The 26831-nt window shown below is 42.5% G+C and overlaps 1 protein-coding gene across 1 annotated transcript in view; it reads right to left on the reverse strand.

Moving 5' to 3' along the window:
- The window catches only part of b4galnt4a (beta-1,4-N-acetyl-galactosaminyl transferase 4a), a 119184-nt gene that overhangs the window by 55129 nt on the left and 37224 nt on the right, over positions 1–26831 (reverse strand). Inside the window, exon 2 of the mRNA XM_070907764.1 lies at positions 24168–24280. Coding sequence (XP_070763865.1) covers positions 24168–24280 — 113 coding nt within the window. The remainder of the gene's footprint in view (positions 1–24167; positions 24281–26831) is intronic.

Consider the following 26831-nt stretch of genomic DNA (forward strand, 5'->3'; position numbering starts at 1 on the left):
CATTGTGTGCTCACTGTGAGCAAACCAGGAGCCAAGAGTTTTTTGTTCCTGCCTGTGACAGGCAGTTACCTTGCCAGCTAATCAGCTTTCACTGTTAGAACAGGTGGGATGACTGTCGAATGATTATCAAAGATTATCCATGTAGGTAAAGGATTCTGTGATCTGTGATTACTGATTGTAATTAAAAGAGACAGTGTTTAGAAATAATGCGTTGTCAACCCTAAAAGACCACACTCTAAATCGCTGCTCGGGTTTGGACTGTAATTCACACAGACACCACTTTCCTAAAGCGCTGTCTCAGCTCGATCCAACTCAAAGTCTGCTTATCGATGCAATACTAAAGGGTACAGTTAAACTCATTGACCTGAGGTTGCACTACATCCTTCATCAGCGGCGCCTCTTTTTCCTCTATAGCGCTTATCGACTTTACACTTTGGCAAGATGTCATTACTTGTAGCGTACAACAAATACTTGCAACATTTTTGCGTGACTCCTCACTTCAGAGTTACAATCCCTAACTTATAAGCAAATCTACGTTTTTCTGGCACTGAGCCCAGAACTGAGTTATCATGTTTCACTGATAATTAAAGTTGATGCTAAGGGGCCTGTCAGGTGGCCTTATGTATTAAACATTGCATCAAGGCAAAACAAGGAATATCAATCACACTGATGAGACTGCCTATTTATCATATGTTTACATTGCTACTTACCTTGTAGACTTTCACTCAAATAGAATGACAAATGGTCTATAACGATGTGTGCATTTGTCTGCTGCAGGAGCAGAGCCATCAGAGACAGTTTTTCCATGTATGAACACGCATGGCAGAGTTGTTGATCTCAAAAGGATTGATTGATGGATTAGCTGTCTGACTGATATCCATCCATCCCACCAGTCCAAAAACTCACCGTAGTGGTTGCTAGCCTCCCAGTTCTAGACTCCCCACGTTCACACATCAAATTGTGCATTCAAATGGATGACCTTGCTGATCCTAGCCCAGGGAAAGAGCTGGAACAAGTGTCCTAGAATACCAATGAGCTTAATTAATCTCCCTTATTAAACACAAACAGGCACTCATCCAAGGGGGGGGGGGCAGTGTGTGAGAGAAAGAGGGAGATAGAGCAGAGCAGAGATCTGGGGCTTGTTTCACAAATCTCTTCACCCCCCCAACCCACCCACCACGATAACCCCAGTGAATGAGCTCAGCTCCTACGGCTCCCAAAAGTCCACAAATCATAGTTTAATTTCCAGCGACCTGCAATATGAAAATTGATAACCAGTGTGGAATAATTACATTATTCTCAATTTTTCATTCATGTTAACTGCCACAGAGATATACAGTGTGTTAATTAGTCCCACCATAATAATAAAATACAAGCTTCCCATTTTTCATCCTATAGTGTCGCTGCATCAACAGTGGCTCCTGGTCACTGGCTGTTCATTGTTCGTATTAATATGTGCAGCTGGAGGCAAAGATACCTGGATGACATTTACTGTGGCAATGACTAATCACAATGATTCATCACCAACAAGAAAAGCTGGGATGAAAGCTGCTCTCGTCTGTGATGGGGATGTTTTTAAATTGTAGCATGATTTTGATACAGACAACACGTATTCAGATACATTGTGTATCAGACAATGTTGCATAACAATGTGATAGTATATCACTGTGGACCAGACATTTCTGATCTATGCGAAAAGATGGCACTGGCTGTGATGCATAAACTGAGAGATATAGCCAGATAAAAGAAAAGTGTGAAATGAAGGGAAGACACAGCAAGAGAGACAGAGAATGGAGACGTAAAAAATGGCAGACTGGAGACAGAGAATAAACAAAGTAACACATGAACGAGACAAATACAAAAGAGAGAAAAGGTGACCAATGGATCAATAAAGAGAATAAAAAAGCACGACTGAGAGAGGACCTTTGATAGGTAGTGCACAGTATGTTGTGCCAGTCTAGTCCTCAGAAATCCCTCTGGCACAGCGAATGTCTGAAGCGACTGCGGACTGCCAGAATCACTTTCCCACCTCTCTTTACTGAACAGACCAAACAGACCAGTGTCTGCTTGGTTTCAGAGCTGTACCACAAAGCTCTGTGAAGTATAGCATATTCACCAGCACTGTGGCTCTCTATGTGACTACAACTGAGAAGATGGATTTTCAGTTCTCAGGATACACTGAAAATTATAGACATATACATTTCTCTACCCCCCAAAAAAGTGCAGAAAAGTGGATATATATTGTAATAAATAATGCTTATCCAGTGCTGGGTTCATTCAAATCAAAACAAAAATTGCTACAAAGGCAAGTTCTCATGGTTTTCCATCGCCACTCACAGACACTCACATCAACCACTCCACATTATAAAAAAAACCCAATAATAGTCACAAAACACAGCACATGTTCCTCACCTTACCCAAGGTTAACTTCACAGTTGCACTCTGCACTGGAAAAAATGTAAGAATCGAATTCAAAAAGGAAAACATAGGTGAGTGATTCCTAATATTTTGGTGCTTTTACTGAATGGCCCTACCAGAGTCTTGTGTGAATTCAAAAGCGTGTTTATGCTTGTCCTCGGACACTATCGAGGGAGAAGGGGCACTACAAGGTGATTATTAGAAATGTGCACCTGGTCCTTCACTAACCATGAACACACTCACCATGGCAACACAAGCAACACACTTCTGTGTGAAATACCCCATGAACTGTGTGTCACTGTGTCCCTACATGGCATAGATGATAACATGTGCCCTGTGTTTTCCTCATGCTGTGCTGCCAGTTTAATCACTCCGGCATCGTTCTGTGTTTCAAAGTATATGTTATTTTCAGAAGCTGAAGGAAGAGACAGCGAGATGTGAAGAATGAGTCAGTCATTGGCCTTTGATCCTTACACAAAAGTGGATCTCTTTTGAGTAGTTAAAGGCAGAATGAGTAGGATTTGTCAGTTGCGATTTGTAAAAACAACATTCAAAGTTGGCCCCTCCCGCCTTCACACCCGGCACACTGTCACTGGCTGGAGGCTACACACCCACTCTAGTGGGTCATAAGTGATGATTGAGAGGGATTATTTTTGTATGAGTCTATACCTTGTTTTTTTTTTAGGAAAATCCAACTCATTTTGCCTATAAGTTATAGTTCTTCACAACAAAAGATCAGTGCCGTGTTTATATCGTGGTACTTGCTTTCAAATACAACAAGTTAACACAACCAGAGACGTGCCTGTGTTAATTTGAAATGGTCTCTATTGTTTTGGAAAGCAGGGAAAGCTGGCTGATGCAAGCCGGCCACTTTGATACATGTCTAACACTGGCACACCAGCAAACACTGCTGGAAACTGAAATTAAATTTTTGCCCATATGTTGATGTGGCTGCTCCGTGTGTTGGCTAATGAATAGGACTGTCCTGGGAACCACCTCACTGATCCTGGATCAGCACTGGAGAGGTTGAATAAATCTGCACCTTGATCTCGCAATCAGCCGTGCTAGTCTATTTCAGTAAGAACGCAGCTTCGGGAGCCCCGATACCTTTACATCCAAATCCCCATTCCTTTTCACAAAGTGGCTGGCGCTGCTGAATAGAAATCAGCCCAAGCACATTCAGTTAAACTATTGCAGAACAAATCCCAGCCAAGAGAAAGAAGGAGTGCAACTATTTTTGTCTCGCTGCTTGCATTATTCATGTAAGAAATTACATGCCGGTCAATGGAACAGTAGAAAGGCTGAGTGAGGAAGAGAGGGAGAAAAATGGAACATAAATAAGGGACGGCTGCAGTCGACAATAGGAGTGATAGAGTCAGTGGCTTCAATTCATTGGTTGGAAGATTAATGGTGCAGAGATGAGTACGGCAGGGAGACAATAAGACACAAAGGAGAAGAAGGGGGGGAGAGAGAGGGAGGGAAAGAAAAACTGCAGACTGTTGGTGGAGAAAAGGGGGAGGACGAGCAATTATTATCCTGCATGGGTACTCATAGAGCACTGATTTTAATGTGATGATAATGAGTATGTTTGTGCAGGAGTGTGTAGAAACATAAGGCCTGCTTGGATTGTATGTGTCCACCATGCGTTCCTACCAACATGTACATGCAGCACGTAATTGGGTATATGTACATCAGAGAGTGTGTAATTTATTGATTTAGATCCGGGACATAGGTGGTAAGACTTCTGTCATGGTGGAGTCTACATCAATACAGCAGTAAGTAAGGACAATGGCTGTGAGGAGCAGTGCAATCTCCCTCAGGAATGATAGTGGTCTGAAGAGCGTTGTCTGTGTTGCCACTAATGTCTCAGGCCCTCTAATTCAAAATCTAATGTAGACCCTCTCGTTAGAAATCAAAGTCTATTTTTTATCTAAATACATTTTACACAGAGAGCAAACATAATGCTTTATTTGATCAAGTAACTAACTGTGTAAACACTCAGGAGCAGCAATACTTGTATGGGATGTATGGAATTTCTTCTTGGTGAAAAAATAATTTCTGCTCTAATGCCTCACATGCAAAGTAGACATACAGTCAAATTCATTACTGGTGGCAGCAATGCATCAGAATTATACGGAAATATCTGTCCGACTCATTAAAGACAGGATTTTGCATTGAGTTGAGTTGTGGAGAGAGAGCAGGCAAAGCTTAAGCCCTCTTTTTGATGGCTTGTAATCTTTGCACTGTAATTAAAACTGTCTGAGAGGTGCTTCAGCACAGCCTTAGGAAAAATACTCTGTGGTAAGACCGCTAAAGGTGCCTTTTATCATTATGAATTCTATGTAAGTAGAGCTTGAACAAGATACAGGTCAGATTAGTGGGAGAGGAGAAATGGTTGGAAGGGGACAGAGAGCAGATGCAGAGAGAAAAGAGAGAAAGCCAGCATCTGAGCTGGAATCCAGCCTTATGCCATGATCTCTGTTTGTTGGAGGAGCTTTTCTATCACTGTAAGGGTTTGGAGGGAAAAAATAAATAAAGAGCAGAGGTCTGCCATCCATATTAGGCCAGGGTTTTCTGTCCAGGCTCATTACTACTGATGGGGTGTGACATGGGGCAGCTGGCTAACAGAACAGGCAAACAATCCACTGCCAATCATCCCCGACCTGCTTGGTGCTTAATCTGACCCAATCAACATCGAGCCGGCTGCAGAGAAAGTGAGGCGGTCTCAGACTGAGGTGGACACAAACCGACAAACAGGCCGGCCATGCTCTAACGAGAGAAGCATGCTCACAGTAATGGTGCACTAAGTTGTACGTAGCATTTCTGTTTTTCAACTGTTTTTCTCAGCCATAAGCAGGGAAAACGGAAAAAATGTTATTTTTCCCAAACTGCCATTTCAACACACAATCCTATCAGTACTGGCTACAGAGTGCTCAGAGTACAGCCGCACATTAAAAGGCACCTGGCTGCTTTTTTGGCAGAGCTGAGCACCTCCAAAGGTTTAAAAAGGCTTCAGTGTTTCAGAAAAGACCATATGACGTCAGTTGTGTTTTTATCGGGCAGATGCTGAACTAAAGGTTTCTCAGGCTGGTGCTTTCCGAAAAACAATAACAAGGATGGAGAGAAGCAACAAAGTCCGTACACAAAGATTGGTGAGAGTATAGGAGCTATATTAGGCCTGCAGTCAACATAAGGAGGCAGTGTAGGGTCAAATCCACCAATATTTTGGGAACATCTGTTAAGTGTTTGCTTATTTCGCACTACCGTTTCATCAGACTCTAAACATGCTAATTAACTCAATAACCAGCAGGATCAGATGCAATGTGGCAGAAGCTAATCTGAGGTTGCCTGCTTGTACGGATAAATGTGCACATTGGGTGAGCCTCAAGGAAAGTAATAGCCTCTGCAATTTTGCCACTTGTGCCACCTGCAGGCAATGGGTTTTAATATGACAGGGTTTTTTTCCTCTTTCCTATAGCTGTTTGAGTGTGTGTGTTTGAAGTTTTATTTGATATTCTGACAAGTAAGTATTAAAATGTCACATTAATATGTCTACATCTGAAGGTCTAAACTCATGCTGGTATTACTTTTCTTTCCTACACGTGATACGTGTACAGGTGACAAACCAATCCCCTGAGGTGCTTAGCATGTAAAAAATGTGATGAAGCTATTTATTTGTTCATTTTTTTTTAATCAAACTGTGTTTATCGTGCACGGCACCCAAAACCTCAGCACATCTGGTAGTAGGACATCAAAGCATAAATAGAAGACACTAAATTACTCCCTCCTCCCACCCTACACCAAACAGCTCCCTTGACCTAAAAGCAGGGATGTAATATGAGGAAACTCTCAGTCCACGCCACACACACACACACACACACACACACACACACACACACACACACACACACACATACACACACACAAAGAGTGAGAGAGAGCTCTCCATCACATATCTAGTTAGTGAGAGGAAACACATTAAAATGCAGAAGTGAATTATGAATGAAAGAAGGGACCATGTAAAGTTTAATAACAGGAGATACTAGGAAATGTTCTGGAGCCTTTAATCTGGAAGTGACCCTTAATAACCTCAACCACGATGAAAAATGAATATGAATTCACAGATGAGAATGAAATGGGCAGATTGACTCTGAAAGTGTGCTGGTGTGTGTATCAGTATGCCTTCTGTGTGTTCAGTGCACACATGTACATGCACACAGTTACACACTTCATTATAATAAAAGCTGGCTTAGGGGGAACTAGTTGGGGTCAATAAACTAACAGCAAGACCCCTCGGAGGTGGTCGTGTCTTCATTATCTGTGATCGTAAGTAAAGACAACACTGAAGAGGACCCCGTCTGTTATTATTACGTGCAGAGATTAGCTATGCCTACAATCAATACTTACATCTTCTTATCTTCACCCTTCTGAATAAATACACTGATGGCAACACTCTGATACAGGAGGTCTGCACTTTTATTTCCTGCTCTGAATATGTTAGGAAGAAGAAGAATAAGGGATAACACACAGAATATTAGTCATTCTTACAAAATAAGCCCTAACAAAGTGGCTCAGAAGTCTATTACTAAGATAATATGCACTGAGCTTATTAAAAGAACAAAGACTTTAACTGAACGAATGAATGTTTATTTCATTTTTATTAAGAAATACTGTACTAACTTCTTCTGTTCTCAGAGGCTATTCTTACATGTGGGAGAAGCATAGCAGCTAACAATGGCTAAGTTGTCCCATTAAACCAGGCCAGTGAGCCAGCATGCACAGTCACCAGTGCCCTTCACTTGCACAGCTGCATCTAAAATGGAGCCATTAGTTAAACCTGCGTTTGACAAGTCAAAATGTCTGCTGTGAGGAAGGTATATAGGCTAGCTAGATGTTAGCGGTGCCAGTGGTGTGGTTCTGCTATCAGTCTGGGGCACAGGGGGAAAGGGGACTGGCACTGTGCAGCACGTTGAGCTGTTGCCAACTGACAATTACCGCTTGTGGCTATTTATCTCCCCTGTAGTGAGCAACAAGCCAACAATGCGTTTACTGGAGTGAGAAAAGAAAACATCCACCAAGTAAAAGTCATAGTGAGTGTTCACTTTGTGTCTTCACAAGCTCTGTCATACCTGCATGTGTATTCTGTTTAGTGAATGAACCACTGTACTCGAACCTTGATGGTGAGCTCTGTCACATTAACCCGTCACACCAACCAAAAACTAAACTGAGGGCAGTTTGGGGAGCCCTGGTGGCCTAGGGGCCAATTCAAGTCCATTCCAGGACCTGTGTTGTAAGTCACTGCCAATCTCTCCATCTCCTCATCTTTACTGTCAACACCCTAATAAAAAGGCATAAAATGCACCAAACACATTTAAAAAAAAAAAAGCAAGGGCAGTTTGACTGCAAAGTGGCTTTATAACCTTTAAAACCTTGAAAAATAAGAATGATTTGTGAAATATGAATGAATATGAGTATTCAAAAAAGGCTGTGCAATCATAAATGCAGCCACCTGTTTAAGTGCACGCCACTACACAAGCTGTCAACATCTAGAACTTACAGCAAACAAGATATATTGGCCGTGTAATGTGTGTTGCAGCACGTTTCACATGCGGTGTCTGTGATATGTAGGTTGCCTGATGCCCGCCCGATTTCTGCAAGTGACATTTCTGCTGACCAGCACTCCCGAGCTCTCTGTCCTGCTTTAGTATTTTCTTCCCTCCATCCTTCTTCCTTGGGCAAGTTTCCAGCTCTTCTCTCTCTTCTTTTCTGCTGAGAAATACTGTTTAATTTAGCGTGATTTAGCTTTTTCTCCAAGTCCAGGGAGAGCAAAATGAAAAGCGTAATACAAAACCAGCCCCTCCCTGAGTATATGTATGAAGGACCACTTATTATGTAAGCTCTTTAAGTGCTCAGTTTGTCAAGCGCTGCATTTAAAGTCTCCTTAAAGACCTGGTACAACCCAAAGCTAACCAGGATTAATGGTAGCAGAGTAAGTAACTATCAATCAGAACAAATCCTATCCTCAGCTCTCCATCCTGGCTGAAGACTGAAAAAAATACATTGGGTAGCAAAAGCAAAACAAAGAGACAAAAATGAAAAAAAGTGCTTGATACCTTACGCGCACAAGAAAAAGTTCCCATTTAGAAAGCTAGAAAAAAACACAAAAGCTGTCATGAAAATAAGCATAAAGGTTCAAAAAAGGCCTCTATTTATTTGACTTTGCTTTGTTTTAGCACTTTTAATTTGGGAGGCTGGCCAGTGGGAGACAGGGGAACTTGGGGCCACACCAGACTCCATTTTACCTCACTTAAACAAACACAGGGATGAGACAGCAAAGCCTGTGGCACCAGGGAATTACTTTTACTGTTTTTTTTTTTGTTCGTTTTTTTTTTACCTTTTCATCCTTCCCCTATCCTTTCTTTTTGTTTCTTTTTAAAATTTGCTGTCACCCCTGGGCCCAGACAACATTTCATCTCTAATCTCAAAGAAGGCTACGCCTCGTCCAATGCTCATCCAATGCATGGATTTCACGCATGTACATACGTGTGTGTGTTTCAGATGACCGGCACCTTTAACCTTAGTGACGTAAGCCTTTTGCTCATGGAGCCCCTCTTTTTTCCTCACTTCTTGGAGCCTCTCTCTCCTCTGTAGTCCTGTGCAACTCAAACAGACAGGACAGACATGAGCAGCTTTGAGGAGGCGGCCCCCGGCTAATAAACTGTGTCAAAATGAATGTATCTCTGGCTCTTTCCTCCACAGCGCACTTCATCAACTGCACACCTGTTTGGAGATCTCACATCCACCTGTCTGGCCTCCGCTGTCTCCATCAAAACAAAATGTCTGCGCCTCACTGCCATTTTCTCCTCTCTTCCCTTCATTTGCCTCTATGTTGCTCCATGTTGTGACGTCATCTGCAAACATTCCTCATCCCCTTTGTCACCAAGACAACAAGACAGAGTAAGACAGAGTAATTAAAATTGCCTCTGCTGCTTCGTGTTTAATGTCCCTGTCAGCCCACTAAAGCCTTGGAGCCACTTCACAGCAACGTGCTGCCTCAATTTGGCCCAACAGCTCTTTCACACCAAGTCACGCTGCAAACTCAGGCCACATTTATGCAATTTTATTCATACAAGTACACAGCTAACCTGACAGAGGAAACTTATTGTAGGTAACGTTATTTTTTTTCACAGCAGTCATATGAAGTGGGCCAAGCCCTAAAAATAAGACAAACTTTCTACCATACCAAGAACGAAATGTCAAAATACTTTCTAGCACAACACTGACAGTGAGGACATTTTTTTCTTGTGGTATATGGTATTTCTAATAATGACAGTCTGGCTGGTCCCGACAGTGGATGGCTGCTATCTTTTATCTCATGCCAGCTTCACCTGTCAGGTTTCACAGAGGTTCGTTGTGTAAAACCGTGCATTATCTGCATACCAAAAGAAAAAACCCCACACTGCACAGAAAATGACAACAAGTGTTTGCTGATATAAATGGCACCTTTTATCACCTACGCCCTATTTTGACACTTGGATTTGCTTTTTTCTGTCTCACTTTCACATTTCATCATTCTGCCTCTAACCTCTCTGACATCGGCTCTATTTCAGCACCCACACAGCAAACTCACTACCAACTTGGTGGCATGGGTATTCAATGGCGCCGGCGCATTTTAGTGGAGATGGATGGCAGCGAGAAAAGAACAATGAATCTTCATCATAGTCCGTCGCTGTCTCTGTCTCTCGTCCATACACACCCACAGTCCCAAGCTGCTCCATTGTCTTCAGGCTCTGTTTGTGTATCTCAGACCTCATGCCCCGCTCTGTCCCTTTACCCATCCTCACTTGTGTTTTCTATCCATTCATCCATCCATCCGCCCGTCTGTCCGTCCACTCTCTGGACACCTGGAAGGAGGCGGAGAGGTAATTTATAGCTCATTCCAAGACACTGCATCCTCCTCTATTTACAGCACGCCCACATTGTTCTGGAGCCTCTATCGATATGAAGCAGGTGCGTGGGTCGTAATTTCATCTACCTGCAGGCGTCTTGTCAGATCAGACATGACATGTACTGTACCGACATATACCACCACCCGTAATACTGTATAAATTCTCTCCTGGAAGCCCACACACTGTATGACACCCCTCACTCCTACAGTACTCAACACAAAGATACAAGGTTTGTGATGTATTCGAGCATTTTTACTTTGTTAGAGACCAGTATGTGAAGAATTTGGCATTCGGTGTACTGTATTAATATCATTATATCGTCTGTGTGTAATTTATGTCCTGTCTTATATCAGTCTTCAGTATACTGACAGAAATTCCTAGAACACTCGGTTGTTACAGCAATAAAAGTATTGCATCTTGAACTTTTATTGCATTATCGCAGAGTTTCCTGTGCAGGAGGAGGACAATGATTGGCTGTGACACGGTGGTTGCTCGGGGTCAGCTCTTTCAATCTCATCATCTCTTCCACTGTTACCGTGTCCATCACATCTACGTCCAATTTTGTATCCACCAGTCTGTCAGATTCTCTCTCTCTCTGTGCCACGTATAGCCATAAAATTCTAAGAATAGTATAACGGGTCATTTAACATGTATATTATACAGCCCCTCTTTTATGGCTGGGGGTGAAATACAAATTGAAACAAACTTTCTGAAGCAAAAATACAGTTTTTCCACATGAAAAAGCCAAAGCTCACTGTTTTCAGATTTTTCATTCTACATTTCACACAGTAGTCACATAAAATGACCCAATCAAAGAACACATCAACAAACTATGTCTTCCTTCATATGTTTGTTTTGTGCTACAACCAGTGACTCCACAGTGAAGCTTGTGAGATGAAGAAAATTGAGGATTTTTCAAATGCAAATTAGTCGCTGTTTTTGTGCTTTTTACCACTGCATGCGTTCAGTGTGTGACGAGTGGACTTTTATCCGTCACTGTTGTAGCTTTTAATTATCATAGATGTTTGGCTTGCACATTGTTAGTCTTCATTAGCTGTTTGCCAACTTCCATTTTCTGCAAATAACACACAAACCTCTTCTGTAAATCAAGCACTTGTGGTTGCATTAATTACAGCAACAGAAAATCTTTCTTTCCTCTTGACCCTGAGAGCGACTTGCTGCATACAAACAGCTCTAAGTACTGACCACTGTGGGTTTGTCTTCACACTCCTGCAGGGATATGTGTGAGACAGAGTGAGGCCAGAGAAATGATCAATATTGCAATACATACATACATACATACAAAAAAGAGGTGCTCCCAGGAGGCAGAAATGCAGAGACAATTTCATGTGAAGAGAAGAGAAACAAAAATGACATTCATCAAGGCAACTGTTCAACTTTAGTTAGGTTTATCAAAGTGCAAATGACAGTAGGGAAAACAAAGAGTGCAAAACAGATGTGAGATGATGGAGACATGTCAAGCCCTGCAGGCTGTGGCTGTGTTTTGGATGATTCGAAAAATACTTCAGGGAGAACTTGGAACAGTTGCCAATATTTAGCCATCTGTTGAAGATTTGGTGATTCTCGTCTGTGTGGATTCAACCAGCTGGAGAAGTTTTAGAAAGTGTTTCTCCTCTTTGTCATCTTTCTCACTCACATCAAGGCAAAGTAGTTAGTCAGTTTTAATATATTAAGCAGCTGCTTGCTGGTTTGAAAGAGAAAGAGATGGCATCTATACTAAATTGGTCCTAAGTACTTGGCCAGTACTTCTGCCAGAAAAAAACAAACATCATCTATAATAATTACTCATAAATACAAGTGCACGACTTCCCCATAATGTATATATCTAGATGTAATGACAATATCTTTGAGACATTTTCTATTCAAGGTCAAGTTCAAAGTGTCAGTCCCTGTTAATTTAGTTCGGCAAACCTTTACTTCATGTACAGCGGCAGCAGAAGTAATTTTCTTCTGGTTTTTCAATTTTGACCAAGCACACACCAGAGACAATGGGACACTCATTCAAACTACATCATTGATTCACTGGTTGCAATTAACATTGTACTGCTCGTGTCCGGTCAGGCGCAAATTGAAAAAGCCAATAAAAATTGGTTTTCCCCCGCCAGCTGCCATCTCACAAGAGTCTGGAATGGCCGCTCCAGATCTATCCATGCCTCCCAGCCAGTGGCATCGACTCGCATGTCAATATACCTGCAAACTTCTACTTCAAGTGAGAAAAATCAAGGCAGCGGGTTGTTTAATGACAGAATAAATCCAGGAGGACACTTAAAGAAATTGATATCCTGACAATAACAACACAGCCACACAAAGCGTTTTAGCAGCTCGCTCTGTCCGCTACAGTAGCTAGATTAATAGACTGCTCGGTCGGCCTGTTTAGGCCATTACCCCAGGATGAGATACATGAAAAATAATCACCTTCTTTCCTTTATCTCAGCCCTTTCATAGTCACGGTCAATGTTTAATCTTGACTCAATTTATTTTCCTTCCTTGAAGCGCTCTTACGGCACACAAGTTGTCATAGCAGCACATAAAGTACACGATCATATCTGACGTGTATGGCATGATTGGAAAAGCTGGTAAATGAGGCCTGTCTCATTTACCACCTACTCACAAAGACTTTTAAAGGTCAAACTCGAACTGTGGTTTCTATGGTAATCACAGCAGTGTGATCTGTAACTGTCGAGTGCAGCAGGTTATATTGACTAAAACATTACAGCATTATGATTGTATCATTATACCAGTATCATTATGGACCAATGTAAAATGGAATTATAATGCAAATGCAAAGCTTACTACTTCTCTCATACCCATAGGGGGAGGTGAGATGAGGAGGAGGTTGAGCGGAAAGAGGAGGGTGAGTGAGGAAGAGTAGAAAAGGTTGTGGAAGCAGAGACACTAATGGAGTTGATATGAGAGGGTGAGGAGGAGGAGGAGGAGGAATGAAGAGCAGAGGATAAAGAGGAGGAGAGGGATGGGTGGGCTACTTTACATTATGCCTGCTCATGTCTGCACGCAGTCACCATAATCCATCACAGTAAACTGCTTAACAAGTCTAGACCTACTCCACATGAAAAGTGCCCTGAGATCACTTCTGTTGTGATTTGGTTCTGTATAAACAAATAATTGAATTAAACTTGAAGCATTCATTTGTAGTTTTGACCATTTTCTGTTTGTTACTTTTACCAAGTACATGCAATATTGCGGAGAAAGTGTATCACAATAGCCCAGCTGGTTCTCTTTTATAAGGGGGAGGAGATGAAGACTGGGAGAAGAAGAGGAGACAGAGGTGACAGAGAAGTGATGACGAGGCAGATAAAAGGGTTGAAGACAAGAAGAGAACAAGGTGGGCGACCATGGCTGGTGAGCCGGGCAAAGATACCGAGGAGATCAATCAACAGGCTCCAAGAGTCTGGCCTCTGCCCGGACAGCGTGGGGACAGCAGAGATCAATGAGGAGTAAGGCCCACGCGATGGTTCACCACAGGAGACAATACATTATAGACTGGAAACACACTCCTGCCGAACGAGGGGGGGGGGGGGGGGGGTGGAAGCAAGGAAGAGGGGAAAGAGGGGAAAAGAAAAAAAGAAAAATACAGAAAGCGCAAGACACAAATATAAAACTGAGTGACAACATAAACAGGGAAACGTTGACCTTGGGAGTCAAACGTATTGAGTTGTGTGAGAACAATCTGAATAGATTACTGCAGTGGGAGTGAAGGTCCATATAAATCAAAACACTGTTGTATCAGCGAGGTTTTACACCTACACGAATGTTAACCTGTAAAATTGTCATCAGTGTTATTTTATCAGCAGTACTTATCCTGTATGGAACATCAGTTAAATCCAGCGCATCTCTCTATACAGTGGTTAATGTTTTGAGGCCACTCTTAGATGAAAGAGTGTAGACTAAGAGAAAAAAAGAGAGACACATGAAAGCTGGCACCTATAGAAAACTCCCTAGAGAAAAGCTAAAAACTGAAGCAAAACACAAAATCCCCTCCAACTCTTCAGAGATATGGCACTCGCTCTAACTCTGGCAAAAAGAGAATACTGATGAAAGCGGGAAATGTCCCACGGGAATGCAAATGAATGTGCTCCTCCTCTTCCTTCGACCCACAGAAACACAGCATGCCCACACCAAGAGTTTTGTTTCCAATTCAATTACTCACATCACTCCTTCCATCCATCCTTCTATCCATCTATCTATCCATGGTGCTACTCTGCCAAGTCTTCCTTATCTGCCTCTCGTCAAGTAAATGCCTGAGCGGTGGGAGATTTGGCAGGAAAGATGAAGAGAGACTGAGAATGCTTTGCTTCTATTGTTCAGCGTTTTTTCAGTAAGGTTCTTATCCCTGCCGTGTTTTTATTGTTAACCCCTTTTTCTGAGTCTTTATGGAACAGAAGAAAAACGGAGGTGTGCGCGGTTTTTGTTTCCCTTTATCAAGAGGCAACAGGAGCAGCACCTGCTCGCTTAATCCGGCAGACACACAGGCATCTTCTGCACACCCTTCTACACTGATTATGCCCACTGCCGCGCCACTTTCAATGATCCAGCCTTCTAAAAGCACTTAAAACATGAAGCACTTGTCTTGCAGGGTTGATGCATTTTCCCGTCAAAGGCCTTTGACCATCAGGTCTTTCTGTTCTCAAGGATCCTTCTCCTCCAATGTATCTAACAATTAGCCTTGTGAAGTAAGCATTGAGTGATATACAAAGTGTCATAAAAAAGCCACCTGAGTATGAAAAGAAGGAAATATCTATTTCCTAACCACAGAGGAAGGATCAGACTGAAGTGGCAGGTAAGGATATACCTTTACCCTCAACTCCTCCCCCATGCACCGTGACGAAAATGACAGCCCTGAACAAATCTTAATCGATTTCAAGAGACGATTCACAATGTTCATTGTTCATCATTTTTCCCTGAATAATTCAGCAAGAATAAAATACAACTCAAAAATATTTTTAAAACACAATCTGCACATTGACTTCCCATGGCTTCTCGCCTTATAACCAGAGGTAATGTTTCGTCAACAAAGAATCTTTTTTTCTTCTCAGAGATGTGATCTTTACATGTAGATTCACTACAGAATAGCCAGAACCAGATAGCCATTTGGAGTCACGGCAGTTCCATAAACTGCAGCGGGTTCCTATATATTGTAACAGTTTACAGGACCGCTGTGACTCAAGATTGCTAATGTAGCTTGCTATCAGTTGCGTTTCTTTTTTGACTATAAAACGTTTTTGTGCAGGTTAAAATAACTCTCATAATGTAGATATTTTACACAGAGTGCAAAAACCAATTCAAATGAATAAAAAAAAAATCACCTAGTCCTATTGCCAACCCTGACCAAAGTTTTACAGACACTTCACTGATTATCATTTCGACATGATGAACCCTAACAAAGTATAATTTCTCTTTGCAGTTAGCATATGGGATTTGCAACCCTGAACTCATTGACTTTCCACACTTTTATCAGCAATCTACTTTGACCACACTCAGCAGGCATCCATCATATCAGTGTAATAGAAAGTACCCTGCAGAGAGAGAGAGAGAGAGAGAGAGAGGGATGGAGGTGAGAAAAAGAAACAGAGATATAGCCTAGTGTAATGTCTACTGACCCAATGACCTTCACCCAGCATGGCCCCAGCATGAAACTGACCGGCAACAACAAACAGCCTGCCGGTAACAGATTAGCACTGACCAGTGCTGGAACAGAGCCAGGTGGTAGGAACCAGAGCGAGTAAGGAAAGAGATCTTCAACAGTATGCCTAAAAGGACTGAGGGTGATCCCACTGTGTAATGCTTCTCCTACCTATCTGGGATATAGAGAATGGGAATAAAGCTAAATGCTCTTAAAAAGAAAAAGTGATAAATCGTTTAGGTTGGTATGTGGATGTAGGTATCTTAGCTGTCCGTTTTCAGAATATTTCTACAGTCTGTCTGCATGAGTGCTTGTGTGCATGTGCACAGTGCAGTATACTGCATGCGTGCACAGAGCTGTTGGTCTTGAGAAACAGCCTTCCACTCTGTTGGCATCTGGTCGTGGGTAGCAGAGTATGAAGACCGTGCAGACCTCAGTGCTGGAGCCCTGCCTGGGAGTTTATTGCAGGCCCACAGCTTGGATCTCTATCCTCCGTGAATCAACACCAGGCTGACAAATGCCTGAGAGGTGATAGTGTGAATGAGTGAAAGCACTGAAGCACCCGGAGGAAAAACAATTCTGGACTGAACCCTCAAATAGCCTCATATAACGGAGCTGTCAACACCCCCAAGCTTGAAAAATGACAGCTGTAACCATACAAACAATGCCTTCTTCCCTAGTTATCAGAGCCAAGCAGTTTGAAGTGAAATGATGTACATCCAGAGGAATAAATTAATGGTATATGGGATATGCCTTGCTGCATAAGGACCAGTACTTTAAAAGGTTTGAATGTTAAGATGCAAACACCAGATAAATCCGGAAGCCTTTGATTCGGTTTGATCCACGACTACAAAAATGAAATGACAAAATAGAAAATAATTTATTACAACTTGGGTCTCATTTTCACAGCTCCATCAGCTACGATGACACTGAAAGATCTAGGAACAAGGGAAAATGAGCAGTCAATCAGCCCAAATGTCAGTAGTAATCCCTCATTGCACAGCAAGACCGTGTGCGTGCAGAACTATGGCAGGTACGTTAGTTTAAAGCTGAACCATGAAATCAGTTAGTTTGGGTAATAAGAACTGCTACCTTATTGTTATTCTGTCTAGGCTATAATTGGTTCCTGTCTCTTTGTCATTCCCGTATAGCAAACCTCACGTCTCAGTTTATGTCTCTTAACTCTGCTACGACCGCTCAAGTTGTCATAAGTGCCTCAGGAGGAACTGACCCACCATTATCTAAAAGCTCTGAGTTCATATTTTACAGCTTACAGCTGGCTTACTTAGCAACAGGAGGAGTCCACCAATAATAGCTCTATTATCCCTCCATCTCCCATTCAGACTGTCAACCTGTAGCACTCGACAGACTCTCAGGACCAGGTTGGCTGTGGAGTCCTTGATTAAGGACGAAAATGTAATTAGACTCTTTTAGTAACACAGGTGACAACACACTTGAGAAAAGTGGCAGAAAACAAATGCAGCGTGAGCTCAGACATCCTGGGGTAGGGCAGTCAGGCTGATGTACCAAATGCCTCATGGGAGATCCATTTCCACTTGGCTGGCTGCAGATCCAATCAGACATGCGGCCACTGAGTCACCACCTGGACTCATCACCCTGAATCGCTCATCGACTATCCTTTTCAATCCGTGACAACATTTGAACTGCTAAATAAATGTAATGGGTACCTGGAAAAATGAGTCATGTGCCACTGATCTCCACGGTCAAATCTAAATGTCAAATTGAGCAATTACGTTACGACGCTAATCCCTATATTCGGGTCCATTTACAGATTACATGAAGCCTAATACCCGGCTAGTAGGCACACCATTGTGTCATCCCGGCAAAGTCTGTGGAGTGCAGTTGAGTGTGCGGAGTCTCGCTGATCAGCCATGTGTTTATTTACTAGTCAGTACATGCTCTCTGCTCCTCATCATTCTCAGGCAAGTCTCCCAGTGCCAGCACCAGCTCCGTCCCATCTCCCATAAACTATCGGCAAGGCCAGAGCGATGTAAGGCGGCCATATTTACAGCCCTGAAAGCAATTGGAGGTTAACAATGAGGCCTGGCTGCTGCGCTTTATGAGCCGCTGTAAAATTGCCACTATGATTAAAATCTCCGTCAGGTGAAAAGACAATGGTGCAGCCCTTTCTCTCAGAGCTTCCTGTGAAATATCTCCCCGCACTCGTCCTCCGTTGCTCTCCTCTCAGCTCCATGACCTCGTTTGCAGGCCTTTACCTTGGCTAACTGACCTTTTACAGCATACCATCTTATTAACGTCTGGGAAAGTGCACTGAGAGATGTCGGCCTGCCCTTTGTGTGTGTGCGAGTGTGTGCGATGGTGTATAATATAGTGAACTTTAGATACCAGTGCATGATAGATTTATTGACCTGAAAGTGAAATATTTCATCTTCTGTGATAATGACCAACAATTTCCCTATTGTGACTTCAGTGTTGATGCAATCGACACAGTGCTATGGGCCCTTACAGCATGAGTCCAACTGGTCAATCAACTCGACGCAGAAGATCGTAACATTTACTAGATGAGGATGGTTAATGTTATCAAAGTTAAGTTCAATTTCAGCAATGTGTGTTGTCAATACATCGAAATGTCACAATATCATCAATATTATGGTATCGTCACAAATGATATAATATGGTGCATTCCTAGTGTATGGTATTAGGGGTGTGCAATATCATATCGTTCAAATTTGTCATTTCACAATGTATTGTGACGTGTTGACGTGTTTCTGACATGACAACGTACAACAGCAACACACACACAGACGCTAACGGTGCAGTCAGTCACAGTCAGGCGGCTGTGATGTGGGAGGAAGGGGGAGGAAGGGGAGCAGACAGCTGCCAGTCAAACCGCAGCTGGACACACGTTTTATCCAATACAGTCTCCGCTGAGTTGAAGTTCAGTATTGATCAGCTGGACTCCATCATTACTGCAGGTCTCCTTACATCAGTGACTGATTGGAGAGTTATTTTAAAGGACAGAGGCAAAGCTCTGCCTCTTTCTGCTCCTGAATACACAAGTTGGCTGAATGGCTGCTGAAATTGATATATTACAATTATATCATTTTTAATCTACAGAAAAGTATGTATATTATACAATATGTCGTTATTGCATGAATACATTGCAATATTGTGATATTATTTTAAGGCCATATCGTCCAACCCTATATAATAAGGAACATGAAAGCACATATATCAAGCAGCACTGAGCCCGGACATGAACAAATACGAAAATAATAACACTAAAACAAGCACAATTAAAATATGTAATGACAATGAAGTTAAAATAAAACACCATAAAATATTAATACAAAGAGGAAACAGGAAAGTGATGCGATAATGGAAAGGGAAAACATTGTTAAGTGTAGGCCATCTTGTAAAAGGAGACACTTAAAAGCTGCAGGGGAGTCTGTCGATCCCACACTGAAGGGAGGGCTGTTCCAAAGCCGAGGGCCACAACCAAAAACGCACGCAAAACGTCACCTTTGATATATGGCATGCATGTGTCTGTCTCTCAATCGTTCATTTTTTTTTTCAATTTGCTCACTGTGCACGTCTGAATAACCATCTGTCTAACATCAGTGACGGACAAGCAAAATGCCCTTCGACACATTTGTTCCTTCATTTATCTTTCAATCCATGCTAATGAGTCCCAGTTTCATCAAATCTGCCTTTTCGTCCTCCAGCCTTTTTGTCTGCTGTGAAGCACCAACCCTCCTCTTTTGCCTTCATCGTTCTTCTCTCTCATCAGGTACGTGAGATGAAGGGGCGGACCCACGAAAGCAATCGGCCACTGACAGGAGAAGCAGGGTGGAGCACTAGAGCACAGAATCCACTATCTCATCCATATTAACAACGCGCACACAAACATACAAACACACACCAAATGGCATAAGGACAAAAACACACCCTGCTTTATATAACCTTAGACTGTCAGACAAAGTGGTAACCACCTGGAGGCTCCCCTGGAGGTGGCATGCACACAAACACACACAACTACACACACACACACACACACTTTGTGACAGTGTAAATCTATTGCAGGTTTCATCTTGAAAAGCAGGTGGCCTGAGAGATATTCCAAGTCTTTCAAAAAAAAAAATATAACACCCTAAGTCGGTTCCTGTAATTGCCAACCATGACACACTGTCAACTATTTAAGCTGCAATTCCAGTGATTTTCAGGCAAAGAAAGAAAGGTGCAGAGGCAAACATTTGCAGCCTTTCGCAGAGGCAGAGAGGAACGTAATTACTTCCTCTACAGAAGATGCTGCTCCTCATCTTCTCACTTCTCTTTACTTCTGATTTCCTCTTGTTTCCTCCCATCAACTCATGTCCTCCTGTCCTTTCCTCTGCTTCCCTCTAATGTGTTAAGATTAACACTCCCTGCGTCTTCTCTCCGCTGCCACCGCTTTCTCTATCCATCTGACAGCAAACAAGTTAGGTGCAGGACAAAAAGGCTTTTATCAGCAACCAGCACCCTCTTCTTCACCTTTACTCACGCCAAGGATGCCACTTTGCTCTGTCTACCACTTGCACTTTTAGAGAAGAAGCAGGAAACAGAAAGTGCGAGACAACAAAGAGATGAACAAGTAAAAAGAGTGAGACTTAATATGTGTTGCAGGTCTCATAAAAGTCCTCATTGAATTCATTTAAGCAGTGGTCGATGCACCAATATCTTTCTCCATCTGTGTGTGTGTGTGTGTGTGTGTGTGTGAGACAGTCCTTGTATCTCTTGTTCGTGCTGCTCAACTGCAATAAGGTCATTCCATTTTCTTTTAGGCTGTCTATTAATTTTGAGTACACACAGCCTTGGGGGCTTCTCTGTTTGTTTTCGTCCATGCCATTCTGATTTCATTGTCGGAAATTTCTGAAATGGCAGCTTTAGTGAGCTATTAGTGCAGCACAAAACACTAGAGGAGCTTAACAGAGGAGGCGAACAAGGGCCTCTGTCCCCCTGACCCATATTACAGCACATTAAACACACTAAATCATCCTCTCTCTCTCTCTCTCTCTGTCTTACTCTCTCTTAGACGCACACATACACGCACATCTGATGCTGAACTTATCTTTGGTTATCAGGCCTAGAAGCACGGACGGACTACATCTTTGACCTTTGGCACTGGCATTTTCTAAGTGAAGGAGCGTCCTCGCTGGAGCAGCATCACATCGACTAGAGGTGTCAATTATGTAGCTTTGGATTTCCTCGAGATGTTGGTGCTGAACGAACAGCAAAGTCTAGAGAGATGTGAAACATAGTACGCTATGTACGCACACGTGGAAGCGCACACGCACACACACACACACACACACACACACTCAGAGGTCAAGCATTGCTGGAACAAAGAGCTGATAAATGGGCATGTAAATTATAGATGAAGAGAGATACTGTTATAGAGCTGAGCAGAAAAGTCTTAAGGGTGTTGACATGCACACACACACACACACACACACACACACCATTGAAAGCACAGAACATAGTGCTTGTTACAAATAAAGCAGTGTTATAGATAACCATAAATGGAGCTAAGTCTTACACTGTCTGCTGATCGTAAATCCAACTAAGCACCTCCCGCAGCAGGCCAAGTCTATCTCCTATATTGTAATTGTGATGATTTAGAGCGTGTTTACCGTCCAAGTATGAACACAGTTCATCTAAGTGATCATTATTTGAAGTAAACCGAATCCATCACCCGTCGTTTAGGGAACAAATGACAAAGCGATGCCATTAAAATTCATAAAGAGCGTGCCATAAACTTTCTGACACATTTTAGTGACTTCAGCAGAATGCTTACAGTGCAGCCGCATATTTGAGCTTCAGTGCACGGGACTGACTCATCCTGAGAGCCGCTTTTCATTCGACTGTTACAGAGGAGAAGCCCTTACGCTATCAGGCAGGTTTAGAGTTTAGAGGGGGACCATTGAGAAAAAAAACTGCAGGCTTCCCTTCATGACTCTTATCTCTTCAAGCACATTTTCTAAAGCCTTCACTTAAATCGATTCTGAAGACGACTGCATTTTATGGAATAAGATATATCGTTCTTCTCTCAGATGGCGCCCTCAGCTAGTCGACAACCATACAGCGATATCGCAACAATTTGAGTTTTAACTTGAACAGTTTGGGTCTTAAACTCCTGCAGCCGCAGCTTGTGTGTGGGAAAGCACACACCGTATGTTTTGTATGGTATATAAGAGTGATGTTACACTGCCATACTGTCAGATTTGTCAATGATATGGTTACAACTGCACAGCTCAGAAATCAGTGTGACCACTGTTGTATGATACAGTGTGTCTGACAGAGAGACATACAATATTGATCAAAGTCACCTTTAGTTAGATATATACAATCAGTTCTTTATTAGGTTTTGTACCTTGATAGAAGCAAAAAACCTGACCAAAATAAAAGAAATATTTTTTATTCTATTTCTTTGAATAAACTGGTTCTCACCTCTCTAATTCATTGAAATTCATCCCACATACAGCAACTTCTCAGGGACTTCCTTTATAGCCCGGTGTAATGATCCTCTCCAGCAGGCAGAGAGGTAAAAGCTTTTTATTATCAAAATACCAATAACTAAAATCTGATACATCTCATTAATCTGTATCCGTCTACACCCCTTGCTCTGCACTGATTTTGGTATCAAACATACAACACACAGGCACATGTGCGTCAAACATTTAATTACTGCAGACTGTCAGACTTTGCGGCCTGATCCCTCCACCTCAGGTAGTCTTACAGATAGATGAGCCTCAAGCAAGATACCATTTCAAGGTAGACAGCCTGTCAACATGAGTGGCAAGTGCTGGTGTGGAAACCTGGTCAATTGAGGTTGAGGAAGGAGGGACTAATAATACATTGCCTGCCTCAAGGCCAAAAGATGAGCGGTGAATCTTTTTTAGAGAGTCTTTTTTACTTCAGCAGACAAACAACAGCTAGACACAATGTATGTAGGAAAAGAGAGATAAAGGAAGTACAGTGTTTTTAAGATGGGACACACCCAGAGAGTATTTTTGGTGGTTTTCAGTCTCCTTCATAATCATAATCGGTTCCAAAAATAAGCAGCTGTGTATAAATTCAACATTTCCTGACTGTAGAAGGCCCTTTACCCCCTTCCAAGCACAAATTAGCACGATATTTCTCTTTGTAATCCACTGTAGCAGATGTTCAGATCATACTATAAAGCGCTGATCTTGGGTGTAGATTTGGAGAACTGGGTTTGTCAAAGTAATTACATCACCATTCATGCTTCGCAGGCTGAGTTTCTTGGACACATCTTAATAATAATCTTCATTTGGACTGCTGGTTGGAAGCAACAGGAGCTCGCCATTGCAACACGCAGTTGGAGCTAATGTGCTCTGCAGGTCCTGCAGTATGTGGAGATTATCTTTGGGTCCAAAGTTGCTGTATTTAACCCTAAAATCCACCCACTGTCAGGGGGGGAAAGACTTAAAGTGTCAGATTGTCTCAGTGGTTTGTACCAAGTGTTAATCATCTCTGGCGGTGGTCCAAACTCTGTCTCATATTCTGCTGTTGGATATCACTCTGTCTAATTTCACATCTCTCAGAAGGAAAACTATCACAGGAATAAACGCTTGAGGAGGAGGATAGATTGCACGATGTCTTCACTATGTATTTTGAGCTGGAAACATGATTAAAATTCACTGCAGTGGGTGGGGTCACTAGGCTAAACTGTAGATGGCTTTTAATGAGCAAAAAGAAAAGTTTCAAAAACAATCAAATCTGATCGCAGATTCTTAAATGTTTCCCAACCTAAATTAGCACACATATACACCTTAACCTTCATCTAGTTTACATTTCACCGTCCCTCATCTCTTTTCCATTATGGAGAGAGGGGACTGTCATAGTGGAGCACTAATCAGCGGGTGTACATAGAAGAGACCAAAGTTTTTAATGATGATTAAGATTCAGACTGTGATTGTTGAAGCCCTGATTGAGCTCCTCCACACACACACACACACACACACACACACATACACACACACAAACCAACCTCATTGTTGCTTAGTCAGAAGGATGTGGGTGTGTTTAGGTTGTGACATCGCATTAATATTCGGTCTAGAGTGGTGAGACAGAAAAAAAAACAAAGACAGACTCACTGCAGCCTCGTCCTCCCTGCTGTCGCTGGTGTCCTCACTCTTGTGGTGGCCTGCTGAGGAGCGAGTGTCCCTCTTACGGCTGGTGTCCGTCCCCTCCGTCTGCCTCTCTCCATCTGGGCCAAGGTGAAAACATGGACACTGCTCAGGAAGCCAGCAAGCACCATAATCATCGCTATTGTCCCTGTCATCATCATCATCCTCATCTCCATTTTTAATCATCATCATCGATAGCATAATTATAATTAAGAATATCTTCATTACCATCATCATCGTGGTCAACAATAATTCCGAGCTATCACTGATTTTTCTTCCTACTGAGCCTCTCTACTGTAATCAAACCCAGATAAAAGTTTCTGGAGAAAAAGGAGATTAAGTGGGAAAAAAAATGTAATTGGAAAAGAGAAAAGAGACAAGAGAGGAGAATAAAAACCAGTCCGGAGGGGAAATGTGAAGTGGGGAGAGTGAAAATGGGGAAGAAGAAAAAAAAAAGGAAGAGATCGAGAAATGGAGAGACATGAAGAATAGCTTTTCTTGCTGCGAAGTGGAGCTGTTAGGATGCTGTCATGCCCCAGATGGATTATGGGAGTTTTGCTGCACAATGATGACAGTTGCCTTGGCCGGGAGAGAACAACCGGAATTTAAATCCACTCATTACCAGTGTGTGTGTGTGTGTGTGTGTGTGTGTGTGTGTGTGTGTGTGTGTGTGTGTGTGTGCGAGTGTGGGTGCGTGTGTGTGTGTGCGCGCGTGCAACCGTGTGTCCGTCAGAGAGCATATGGTCAAAATGGCCACCTCTCCGCACAGCCAGCGAAACACACACACATACGCACACACACACACGCCGTCATGGACAATCAAACCGGAGCACAATTCAATACAGAGCAGTAACAGGATATTCAACACTTTATGAGAGCCTGGTTATTTGGAGTTACAAGCAGCGAATGGATACTCATAAGGTTTCCTATAAGGGTTTTTACCTCTACGAGGAGTTCATATAAAAAGGGAATCCATACTCTATTCACTCCAATCTCTTTTTATTTGTATTGCACTGCTTTCGATCCCATTTGGCTGACATGGCTCACGAATGCACAACATTGCTGCAGCTCGGATGGGCTGCCATAAAAGGTGGCGCCTGTGCCATTGACTCCCAAATAAAAAGGTGGGGGGGGAGTGGGGGACTTTGTGGTGTCCCAAATGCATTACAGTGAAAGTGGTTCATTACTGTCCGCTGAGCAGGGGTGGCTGTAGTGTACGCACATGCGTATAGCCACACACAGAAGGGCATGCACACACACACACACACACACACAGGGGATGGATTGTGATTAAAAGACAGAATGGGGAGAACGGGGTGGCTATAAAACTTAATGAGAGCTAATGGTTTTCCAATATGTCCTCTTAACAATGAGTCTGAGTGGGCTGAATTAGATGGGGTGGGGTTTGGGGGAGGTAGTGTGTGTGTGTGTGGCAGGGTTGAGCTGCAGGGAGATTGATGCGGTCATGGAGAAGAGGAAAGACAGCGTACTTGGGCGTTCTCACTCATTCACATTTACCTCATTCACGTAAGGAGACAGAGAGGAGACAGTCGTAAAAAACAATCAAAAGTGGAAAACACACTAAATAAAATGTTGCAACAGTGAGCGTTTTTCTCTTGTACAACTTGTTCTGCGTCTCGTGAAAGTCTCCGGCAAATATAATCTGTGTTGATGATTTGTTTTCGTCATTTGTTTGGATATCATCTAGCCTGTCTCCCTCCATTCCCTTTGCAATTTCACCGATTCCAGACGACTGTAATAAAAATCTGCTTTGATCTGAAAAAAAATCATCTCCTTGCGCTGAATAAATGATAGAGAGGAGAAAACTGCCATGTTCACAATGCATTCCCTTCTAAACTGTGTTCCCATCTTTGTCTCTGATTGTGTGAGGGCGTATTGTGTTTATGTTGTATGTTTTCTCACTCTTGTCTGCTCAGACCAAAGTGCAATGGAAAGGTCACCTCAAACCAAAAAAAAAGGAACAAAAAAAAACACAATACCAGCCGTTGGACGTCGAGGAAGCTTTCAGTGAGTGTCTTTTTCCGTGTTCAGCAAAGGCCACGTGAGCCACAGGAACCGTGCTGTGAAGATTGTCAGCCAACTGCTCATGGACAGTCTAAGTACGGCCTCCGGGGTCTATCAAAGCTCCGCCAGATCAAAGAGCAAACACCAAAGAGTAGCCGTGCTCAACTTCGTCTCACTTCAAGCCTGACTTTCCTGCCATTGTTGAGCCAAAAATAGCAGGACACTTCATCTTCCAAGTTTTAATCTTGCTATGTAACTAAAACCTCTTTCAGTAAAAGTACCTACATTTAGGATCTACATTTAGAACCTTTTACTAAAAGAGCTTATAGTAGCGGCACGTGTCCCTTTGTGAAAATGTATCTGAATGGATGTTCTACTATTTAAATTTCATAAACATTACATGCACCTACACGTCAAAATACCACAAAAATATTAAACAAAAGGATATGATACTGTAATCAGAATATATAATCCCAATTTCCCCAATGGAAAATAAAATGCATTTCTTTATGCTTCGCGATTTATCTCTTCGCTTCACTTTGCTGTTTATTTTTGTTCTTCCACTGAGTAAACACTGCATGAGTCACAGCATGAGTCAACTGGCAG

The sequence above is a fragment of the Enoplosus armatus genome, chromosome 6, assembly GCF_043641665.1.
Source record: "Enoplosus armatus isolate fEnoArm2 chromosome 6, fEnoArm2.hap1, whole genome shotgun sequence".
NCBI lineage: Eukaryota > Metazoa > Chordata > Actinopteri > Centrarchiformes > Enoplosidae > Enoplosus > Enoplosus armatus.